Source organism: Dasypus novemcinctus, chromosome 14 (assembly GCF_030445035.2).
Source record: "Dasypus novemcinctus isolate mDasNov1 chromosome 14, mDasNov1.1.hap2, whole genome shotgun sequence".
Lineage (NCBI taxonomy): Eukaryota > Metazoa > Chordata > Mammalia > Cingulata > Dasypodidae > Dasypus > Dasypus novemcinctus.
Window position 1 is genome coordinate 55,295,296 of NC_080686.1, and position 11,954 is coordinate 55,307,249.

General features: G+C 35.6%; 1 protein-coding gene across 1 annotated transcript in view; it reads right to left on the reverse strand.

The window, feature by feature from the left end:
- Positions 1–5,134: 5,134 nt before the first annotated feature.
- Positions 5,135–11,954, reverse strand: part of TRIQK (triple QxxK/R motif containing) — a 156,782-nt gene continuing 149,962 nt past the window's right edge. Inside the window, exon 4 of the mRNA XM_071207906.1 lies at positions 5,135–6,113. Within this exon, the coding sequence (XP_071064007.1) occupies positions 5,965–6,113 (149 nt within the window). The 3' untranslated portion in view covers positions 5,135–5,964. The remainder of the gene's footprint in view (positions 6,114–11,954) is intronic.

Genomic DNA, 11,954 nt, shown 5'->3' on the forward strand with positions numbered 1-11,954 from the left:
TACTTACTCCCTAGGTGATCTCTTCCAATGTCATGACTTAAAATGTCATTTTATGACTCCCAAAATGGCATTTCTAGCCTGGACTTCTTCCTAAAACTTGAGTCTTAGATATTCAATTGCCTTCTCAACATCTCCACTTTAACTATCCACCAAATGTCTTTTGAACATCTATTGTGAGTCAGGCACTAGTCTCAGTACTTGGAATACACTGGTGACCAGGCAAAAATCTCTATTCTTATGGAGGTTACATCCCAGTAGAAAGAGAAAGAAAGTAGATAATACATGTAATCATTAAGTAAAATATAGAGGTTCAAAAGTAATAAGCATTAAATAGTCAAGAAATAAGACCATGGAAAGGGACTGGGGAGTGCTGGGCAAGAATGGGGGAGGAGAGTCAGTTTGCAATTTTAAATAAGGTAGTTAGGTGCTGGCCTTGTTGAGAAGGCAACTTTTGTGTAAAGATTAGAAAGAGGTGAAGGAGGGTGCCCTATAGAAGGAAAATCAGATCATGTCTGGAGAATTCAAGGAAAGTCGACATTGTGGTTGTGGCAGAGAAAGTAAAGCACTGAGTAGTAGGAGACAAGAGAGGTAAGAAGGTAACAGATACCCAGAGGGCCTTGATGGCTATTCAAAGGACTTAGCCTTTTCACCCTGGCATCTCAAGTAACCTTTAATCTGGCTCACCACTGCGTCTCTGATTCCCTCATCTTCCACTCTCCCCTTTGTTCAGTTCTTTCCAACCTCACAGGTCTTTTGCCTTTGCTCTCACATGCCAGGCACCTTGCCACTTCAGGACCTTTGCACTTGCTCCCCCTGCCTGGAATGTGCACCCCCAAATAAGCTGCATGTCTCACCTCTCACTACTTCCAGGTCCCTACTCAAGGGTCCTGCTTTCACAAATATCCTCACTGACCATCCTGGACCAAGATCAACACCAAATTCCACTCCACACTCATTAGCCCTCCTTCCCCACCTTCCTTTTCTCCGTAGCTCTTCTCACCACCTGACATATTATGTTTATGTGTTTATATGTAGTTTTTCATCTGTTTGTTTTATATCTCTGCTCACCTACTCCTCCAGAATGTAAGCTCTGTATGGATTGGATTTTACTCAGTTTTAGTTCACTGTTACATTTCTACGTACTAGAAAAGTACCTTGCAGTTGTATAAAGTCAATAAATATTTGTGAGTGAATGAATAAATAAGACAGAATCTCATAAGTCTGTGTCTCCCTACATTTATGCATCTTTTGACTTAAGACACCAAATATTTGGTGTTACTATGGTTATAGACTGTTGAGTCCTAGGGACAAGTAAGTTGTGTATATTTATATGTATATGAATGTTTTCATAAAGTCTGGAATTCTAAGCAGCAAAATAATAAATATTTAAATATGACTAGATGGAATATCTGGGCATTATGATTTGAGTTGATTTAACTTTTTTCTTATTACTTTTTATAATTTTGAACATACATTAACTGTATATTAAAGAATAATAAAACAAATGATATTTATAAAATACCTAATCCTGTGATATTTGCTGAATTGATTTGAACTTTTGAAACAGGGAGAGTAGATCAGTGTATATTAAAGCCTTGCTTTGCCATCTTATTATAATTTTTCGTTCAGTAGACTCTAATTGTGGTATAGTCTACCTCCACAAGCCACAATTTAATGAACCTGGAGCCTCATTTCTAGGACCAAAGAGGGTAGGGAAACCTGGAGCTCAATCATACTGTTTTGTTTCATTACATGTTCTTACTGTCTGTGCAGAAATAAATGTGACTTGTCCCTGACAGATGATAAAAGGCAGCAGACATCATTAGTGTCCATCACATGACTCCTGACACCTACCCGGGAGAGGTCCTCTGTTTGCTCATGATCAGAAGTAAAATCTTTCTACAGATTGATTTGAAATTGCTTCTTAACTTCAATGTTCAGATCTGGCCATGAAGTCAAGAGTGCCAAGCTTCCTATTACAACCTTAAAAACCTTCTTCTGAGGTTTTAAATCATTTCAGCTCTGCATTTCAGGTTGTTTCAAGGGGCAGCCATGTTCACAAAGGAAGAAGGCTCAGTGGAATGCATTATTAGAATTTCAAAAAAGTGCCATCTCTCAAACAGCTCATTACTAGGAACAACCTGATGCCAAGCAATTTATGATTATTAAAACATACAATTTGCATTTAAATTAAATGAATTAATAAATAGCAGCACATTACAATAATGTGTTATATTTTCTTATTGTTTGCTGCTTTAATTTTCATACATGTTAAAATAAAGAATAAATTTTATGGGTTTTCATTTGTTTTTTACAGAGAAGATATAGAGAACAATGTGAATTGGAGAAATAACTTAGTATTCATTTTTTTAGTGTTTTCATGAGAATAAATATGTTCCTATGTAGGTGTTTCCCTTAAAACATGGCTTCTTTTTAAGAAATTAGGCTATATTTTCATTGCTTTAGAAGATATTTATCCATGTAAGAATTCTTTTAAAAAAGATGTATGTATATATATAATGGTTTTTGCTTATAATTTCTTATATGATTTTCTATTATCAATAAAATGTCTTTCTAATAACTATTTAATATTTATTGAGAAACTGCATGTGTAGTTATTTTACTAGGTGCTATGGTAAAAACCGAAAATACAAGATTCTTCCCCTCAAAGTATTCAGTTCAATGAGGATAACACAACTTAAAGCCACAAAAATATTTTTAAATGCAAAACTTAATAATCTTATAGAAAGTAAGTCAAAAGTGGTTTTAATACATACATTTAATCTCTAAAAGGATTAATACTCTATTTACAAGGACATTTTGGGATGGGGATAATGGTGGCCTCCTGAACCTGAATCTTTCCTCAAGTCCTTGCCCAAAATGATATGATCAAAAAAAGAATGCAAATAAAATCACAAATGACCTGAGGCTTTAGCCTAACTATAAAAAGAAAATGCCATGAACTTCCAGTTACCTGTAAATGAACATCACATTCTAAAACTTTCCTGACACTGCTGTAAGTTTGTGGGTGCAGAAAGCAGGAAAGGGGAAGCTTAAGAGACTATGAAAAAGTGGAGCACATGGGCAAGGTGTAGACCCCAGAAAGAGAAATCATAAATTAAGTGGTAAAACTGTGGGTCTGCGATTTGGTTGTTCACAGTACCAGCTATAGGGAAGAAGTTTGTGAGGAGTGCTACTGAAGGAGGCAGTGGCTTCAAAAGATACTGCTTCTTAGGGAAAATCATAAAATTAGAGAAGGGGTTATTCCTTGGTGATGCAGCAGAAATGAAGAAGAAGAAGGTAAGAGGGGGAAATTGAGGATCTTGAGAAGTCAACGAGAAACAAGCTAAGCCAACCCTTCTTCCCCTCTCCCATTACCAACAGCATCCACTAAAGAAACTGGACTTCACTATACTTAGTAAAAGTTCTAAGAAATTCCGCAACATGGATGAACCTTGAAAACATTATGCTGAGTGAAATGAAAAGGCACATAAGCACAAATACGGTGTGATTTCACTTATATGAAAAACATAGAAATAGCATATTCATGGAGACAAAAAGTAGATTAGAGGTTACCAGTTGTTGGGAGGATGGAGGACAGTAGATATGTTGCTTGGTAGGTATAGAGTGGTTGGAAATTTTAGAAATTTTAAATAAATAATAAACAAATAAATAATGGGTTGAAATTAAAGGGTAGATAAGGATATATCAGGAAAATGAAAACAACAATCTAACAAGAATTGTGTTTTGATTATCAGAAAAAGTAGAATTCAGGCCAAAAAGAATTAAACGATAATCCATAATGTCAGAGCCACAACTCATAATAAAGATATAACAGCTATAACTATCAATACAATAAGTAGCACCGCAATCATCTTCAAAAAGCAAAAGGAGATGCAAAGGAAATAAACATAGTAATAATAATAATAATAATAATAATAGACTTTATCATACCACCTTCAGTATAAGGGAGGTCAAATAAATGAAAAATAAGTAAGGATGTAGAAGATCTATAAAGCACAATTAATGAGGTAATTTTGTGTATCTCTATTGAACACTACATCTAAAAATAGAGTATACCTCCTTCTGAAATACACATGAATCATTCATAAAAACTCATCATATATTAGGTCACACAGGGTAAAATAAATTTCCATAAAATAGATACACTGCAAATGACACGCTGAATTACAATGCAGCAAAACCAGAACGTCAAAATGAACTTTTAAATAAAAGACTCTTCACCTGCAAATACAAATTTTTAAAAACCTTCTATTAAATAAGAGGTGGGTGAAAGGGAAAATCCAAACAGAAATTACAGAATTTGTGAACAATAAACTATATGGCAGAATCTACAGAAATCACAGAGAGTAGTAAATTAAATTTCCAACTCAGGAGAATAGAAAATGAGTAACAAAGTAAAAGTAAAATAAAGCACAAGATAAGAGCAGAAGGTAAAGAACAGAAAAAGAGTAGATCAAATTAAAGAACCAAAGTCTTGATTCTTAGAAATCCAGAAACAAAATAGACAAACCTCTAGCTAATTTAATGAAGAAAAAAGGGAGAAAATAAAAATATATAAAATAAGAATAACTAGTGATTAACTATTTAACATTAGATAAAATTAACAAATACGTAATAGTAAGAAACGGTTTTGCACATTTCCATGTAAATAACAGAAAACTTGGGTAAAGTGGAAATTTTTTTCAGGAAAATATATTTTACCAACATTAACGTCAGTAGAAATAGAAAGCTGAAACCAACCAGTTTCCACAGAAGGAGAACAATTACAAAAGTACTTCCCAAAGTCAATGGACTCAGATGGTTTCACAGGGAAATTCTGCCTATCTCTAGGGACCAGACAGAATTGATTTTGAGTGTATAAAGAAAAACTTCTAAATTCTTTTTATGTAGCAAGAATAACAGACACCTAACCCTGAAATATATAGCACAAAGAAGAAAATTAAAGGCCATTATCATTTATGAATATTGAGCCAGAAAATAATTAGTAGACTCCAACACCACATTAAAAATATAGCATAACAAGGTGGAATTTTTTTTTAATTATTTATTTATTTTTTTTATAATTTACATTAAAAAAAATATGGGGTCCCATTCAAACCCACCGCCCCCGCCCCCCACTCTCCCCACAGCAACACTCTCTCCCATCATCATGACACATCCATTGCACCTGGTAAAGTTCATCTCTGAGCATCACTGCACCCCATAGTCAATGGTCCACATCATAGCCCAGACTCTCTCACGTTCCATCCAGTGGGCCCTGGGGGGATCTACAGTGTCCCGTAATTGTCCGTGAAGCACTATCCAGGACAACTCCACATCCCGAAAATGCCTCCACATCTCATCTCTTCCTCCCGTTCCCCACACCCAGCAGCCCCCATGGCTACCGTTCCCACACCCATTCCACATTTTCTCTGTGGACATTGGATTGGTTGTGTCCATTGCACACCTATGTCAAGTGAGGGCTTAGATTCCACATGGGTACTGGATGCACTCCTCCCGCTTCTAGTTGTAGACACTCTAGGCTCCATGTTGTGGTGGTTGACCTTCTTCAACTCCATGTTAGCTGAGTGGAGTAAGTCCAATAAATCAAAGTGTAGGAGCTGAAGTCTGTTGAGGCTCTGGGCCTGGGTGTCATATTATCAGTCCAGAGATTCAAATCCCCTACATATATCTCAAACCCAGCACCAACTACAATTCCAATAAAGTAGCATGCAAGTCTTGTGAAAAGAGATCCCCTCTGAGTCCAATTCCATCACGCAGACTCAAAAGAACCAATACCTGGGGTTGTATCTACCTTATCTGTCTCTTAGACTCTGTTCAGTTGTACATAGGGGTATTCCTTGTGACAACCTCCAGACTCTTTTTTAGAGACTCACAGCCTTATAATCTCATTTCTCCTTTCCATTTCCCCCTTACATTAGGTCAAACCGCTTCCCGAAGTCATGTTATTATATGTAGACAGGTATATTCTGCTGTTCCGCATTGAATCTTTAATTCAAGGTCATTTTCTAGTTGCTTCTTCAGCTGGTATGTGGTAGACAAGGTGGAATTTATAACAGTAATGAAAGGATAGTTCAACAGATTTTTCTCTGAAAAAGAGGAAAACCACATGATTATCTCTGGAGATAATACAATAATACTGAAAACGTCAACAGCTATTCCAATAAAAAATCTTGAAAGAAATTTCTCTGAATGTGGAGAAGTGTAAGAAAATGCCTTAAACTATTTATTTTGCTTATATTTTCTTTTTTTATGTATACGGTAGAGTGATATCTGGTAAACAAAACCTTTTGAAAAATCTAAAAGCTTTTTCAATAATCACAAAATATAAATTCTATGTGATAAAGAATTGTATGATTTAAAAAAAACAAACAAGAATGAATGAAGGAAAGTGGATGTGGCTCAAGCAATTGAGCTCCCATCTACCAGATAGGAGGTCCAGAGTTTGATGCCCAGGGCCTCCTGGTGAAGGCAAGTTGGCCCGTGTGGCAAGCTGGCCCACATGAAGTGCTGGCCTGCTCAGAGTGCTGGCCTGCGCAGAGTACTGCTCCATGTAGGAGTGCTGCCCTGCGCAGGAGTGCTGGCCCATGCAGAAAGGTGGTGCAGCAAGATGATGCAACAAAAAGAGACAGAGGAGAGATAATAAGAGATGCAGTGGATCAGGGAGCTGAGGTGGCACAAGAGAATGATCATCTCTCTCCCATTCTGGAAGGTCCCAGGAGAGGTTCCCAGAGCTGCCTAATGCGAATACAAGCAGACACGGAAGAACACACAGCAAATGGACACAGAGAGCAGACAAAGGGGGCATGGTGGGTGGGCAGAAATAAATAAATCTTAAAAAAAAAGAATGAATAATTCCTTAACATGAATATATACTGACTTATATGCACACAAATACACACAAAATATTCCTAGTCATATATATTTATATTCATAAATTAGATGTAATTATATATTTATTATATATAATTAATATATGATATTTGATATATTATTGATTATATACAGTTATATATATATATGTATACACTTACACATACACATAAAAATAACCTTAAAGTAAAGCCAGTGTTTTTTTCAATGATGAAATTTTAGAGTCATTTTCACAAAGTTAGCAGCAAGGATAACCACCACTACTATTTAACATACTGGACATATTACTCAATGCTCTTAGACAAGAAGTAACAATCAGAGGATATTACACTTAAGAACTCTTAGATAATCAAAGCTAAATCTATGTGAAACAATGAAGATTCTAGCAGGATATATTTGCAAATTTAGTTATCCAAACATTTGCTCAAAATACTAAAATAGAAGCCCAGTGCATGTCCTACTGGAAGCAGTAAATAGATAATAAACAGGAACATAAATATGTCAGATAGTAATAACTACTAAAAGAAAAATAAATTTGGGTAAATGAAGTGGGAAGGCCTAGAGTGAGTGGTGGATATCAACTTTAAATAGCATCAGTTGGGTTGGCCTCACTACAAAGATAATATTTGAGTAAAGATTTGACAGACATTCATGAAAAAGATTGAGATGTCCATTATCAACATTCCTATTCAACAATGTACTGGAGGTACTCAATCAATCTGTAAGAAAAGGAAAAAATGAACAGTCAAAGTGTTGGAAAAGAAAAACAGAAATATCATTATTTGAAAAAATTTTGCAGGATAATACAAAAGAGACTTCAGACTAATTATTAGAATTAATAACTTAGTTTAGCGATCAATATTATTGTATATAAGATTAATATACAAGGAGTCATATGTATTTCAAAACACCAGCAGCACAGAAAATGTAGTTTAAAATAAAATATCACTGATTCAGCAAACAAAATAGAAGAGCTAAAACCATAAAACTCTTAGAAGATAGCATAGAGGAAAATCTTCATGACTATGGATTTGGGAATGGATTCTTAGATATGACACCAAAAACATAAGCAACAAAAGAAAAAGGAATACATTAGACTTCATCAAAAAAAAAAAAAAACTTGTGTGCATTCAAAGACATTATCAAGAAAGTGAAAAAAGAACCTACAGAATTGGGAAAAATAATTTCAAAATGTGTATCTGATAAACCTTTAATATCTGAATGCTACAACTCAATAACAGAAAGAAAACAGCTCAATTAAAACATGAGCAAAGGATTTGAACTGACATTTCTCCAAAGAAGATATACAAGTGATCAATAAGTACATGAAATGATGCTAAACATCATTAGTTATTAGGGAAATGCAGATCAAAACTACAATGAGATTCTACCTCATGCCCATTAGGATATTGATTACTAACAAAACAGAAAATAGCAAGTACTGGAGAGGGTGCAGAGAAATTGGAACTGTAGTACATTGCTGGTGGGAATGTTCAATGTTAGCTGGTGTGGAAAGCAATTTGGGAGTTCCTCAAAAATTTAACACACTATTAGTATATGACCTGGTATTTACTCCAAAGAATTAAAAAACAGGGACTCAGATACTAATAATCCAACATTCATTCACAATAACCAAAAGGTAGAATCAACCAGAGCGACCATCAACAGATTGATAGATAAGTAAAAAGTGGTATGTACATATAGTGGAATATTATTCAGCCATAAAAAGGAGTAAAGTTCTAAAACATGTCACATTATAGATGAATCTTGAAAACATGCTTATTAAAATTAGTCAGGTACAAAAGGACAAATTGTATGATTCCACTTATAGGAAATATCTAGCATAAGAAAATTCATAGACACAGAAAGTAGATTAGAGGTTACCAAGGGCTTAAGAGACATAGAGTTTCTATTACAGGGATGATAAATATATGGTAATAGATGATGGTGATGAGTGTAATTAATCACACTGAATTGTACACTTAAAAATAGGTAAAATGTGAAGCTTTATGTATATGTTACTCCAATTAATTTTTAAAAAAATACACAACATAAATATTAAAACATGTCTATGAATAAATCTAACAAAAACATGTCCAGACTTCTAAAAATTTATAAAAATGTATTAAAATAATAATTGAAAAACACCTAAATAAATGGAGAAATACACCATCTCCACTGGTTTGGGAAAATCAATACAATTAATGTGACATCCTTTCACAAATTTGACTAAATGGAATTCCAGTAATTCTTAGCAGAGTTTGTCAGGGGTCTAGATAAGCATCGAGGTGGAGACAGTGGCCACAGTAGTTGCTGAGGGCAGGGAGAGGGCAGAAGAGATGTGATGTGGGGGCATTTTTGGGATTTTGAGTTGTCCTTAATGATATTGCAGGGTCAGATGCTGGACTTTATATATCCTGCCATAACCCACTGAATGTACTGGGGGAGAGTGCGAACTACAGGGTAAACTACTCTCTGTGTAGTGCAGCAGTGCCCCAAAATGTGTTCACCGAGTGTGATGAGTGTGCCACATTGATGAGGGAAGTTGTCGGTGTGGGAGGAGGGGGATGGGGGGTGGGGGGTACACAGGAAACTCATATTTTTTAGTGTAACATTTTTTGTGTGATGTATGTATCTTCAAAAAAATACAATTTACAAAAATTATGTGGTGGGGGGTGGGGAGTGGGATATATGGGGACCTCATGTTTTTTTGTTTTTTAATGTAACATTTTCTATGATCTATTAACTTCAATTTAAATAAAATTTTAAAAAGTATATTTAAAAAAATCAATAACACCAGCACTGAGAAACCCTGTTCTAGGGAATGAGGTGCAATACTTATTAAAAAAATATTTATTATATTTTTGAAAAAGTATCCTCAGCATTATATTCTCAACCAAATACCTGACAATCTCCTATGTTCATATGTTGCCCCACCCTCCCCCCAATTTCTTGGGCAATATTACCCATCATCCCATCCCTAGCCCTCCTCAAGCCCGCAAAGCCCCACCCAAAGGTAACCCTATGCCCCCATTTTATCTCTTCCTTGTAAAATACTTACCTCCAGCTTAACATAGATTTCACCCATGTAGGTATCACTTACATCCTTCCTCTACCCCCCAATTTCCTTTAAGCCTATCATCCAGTCTCTAGCTCTCAATGATATTTCCTATCATTGAGGTTGTGTAGTATTTGTCCTTCAATGCCTGGGTTGCTTCACTCAACATATGGTTCTCAAGATTCATCCATGTTATCACATGTGTTTGTAGTGTATTCGTTCTTAAAGCTGAGTAGTATTCCATTGTATATATATATATCACATTTTATTTATCCACTCATCTGTTGATGGGTATTTGGGTTAATTCCAACTTTTGGCAATAGTGAACAATGCTGCTATGAACATTGGTGTGCATATATCAGTTTAAGGGGATAAACCGATGCAGGACAGGCTCCTAGGGAATATGTGAATGCTCATTTTGCCATAGTGGATTACATCATTGGATAGAGACCCATATAATGAGAATGAAGGTATATCCACATCCTGGGGAGGACTGATGCTCTTAAATAGAGATAATTGTATCTCTTGAGAGGAATGGTGGCTCCCAATGCAATAGGGCAGTTGAGCATGTCAAGTCCTCAACACTGTTGCTAGTATCTCTGAATATGGCCCTTCAAGCAATGAAGATTGACTGTCACTGTGGGCCCTAAGGGGAGGGGGAAAGAGGTATTGAATAGATGGAACCAGTGTAACTGTGTAGGCAATAGAAGTGTTCTACAAGAGTACGCAAGGATGAATATAAGATATGTAAAATTATACCAAAAATATATAGGGGCTGATAGGCTAAAATGTAAATTATAATGTAAAACATAAGATAACTAAAAATTTAGAAAATTGTATAGTCTAAATATAAACCACAATGTAAACACAAATGTTACCTTGTTTGAAAGCTATTGTCTCAATATCTGTACATCAGTTTCAGTAAATAGAGTATGATATGTAAAAAGATTATTGATATGGAAGGGAAAAGGGTTTTATGTTGGATATGTGGGAGTACTGTATATTGTATATATGAATCACTGTGATCTAAAACTTTTGTGAAGATAAGTTTAATAATCAGAAAAAAGAAAAGAAAAAGATAGGACGTAGACACTGAGAAAAAGACGGAAGAAGTTGTCTTGCCAATTTGCATACAGGGCAACACTTAGTGCAGCGATGGAAGGCAAAATATCAAAATCAAAGCTTTTGCATTTTTAAATTTTTTGATACCCCAATTTATTTTTACCTTAATTTTTCTAAATTAATATATATTCTATATCTAACCTTTAAACTCATCTTTATATTCCATTTTACTATTAATGGAACCTGGCAATATATTGGGCTTCACTTTTGAAGAAGTTTTGGATCACAGAGGGCTTCAAAAATGGCAGGGGAGGAATACTGGTGTGGGATGTTATTGACAAGGGACACATGGTTGGCAGGGAGTTCTCCAGGGCATATATCCAGGTTACATAAAAATGTTTGAATATTTTCATAGTGGTTACAATTAAAAACAACTGAGGGAGTGCTGAGATCCTAGCCAGGAGAGCTCTATTACAGTCCCTAAAGGAACAGCAACAATCCCCCAAGTGCAACAGCAAAGAACAAAAAAGAAGGAAGGTCCAACAATGAGCCCTTGATACTAATGACTATGCTTGTGAGCCTGTGCACCTGAAATAAGAACAAGGCCTAGAGCTGCAGGGGGCCTAAGAGTTACCTCCTGAGAGCTTCTGTGTTGCTCAAATGTGGCCAGTCTCAAAGTCAAACTCAACATGTAAATGTGTTGCCTCCCCCTCCAGCATGGGACATGACTCCCAGGAATGAGCCTCCCTGGTGCCGAGGGATTATTACTAAATACCAGCTGATGATGTAACTAGAAAACGACCTTGAATAAAAGGGTCAACTCAGACCAACAGAATATCTCAGTCTACATATATTACCAGGAGTTAAAAATGCTTTTTGATCTGAATAAAAGGGGGAAATGGAAAGGACAAATGAGTTTCTATGGCTATGAGTCTCC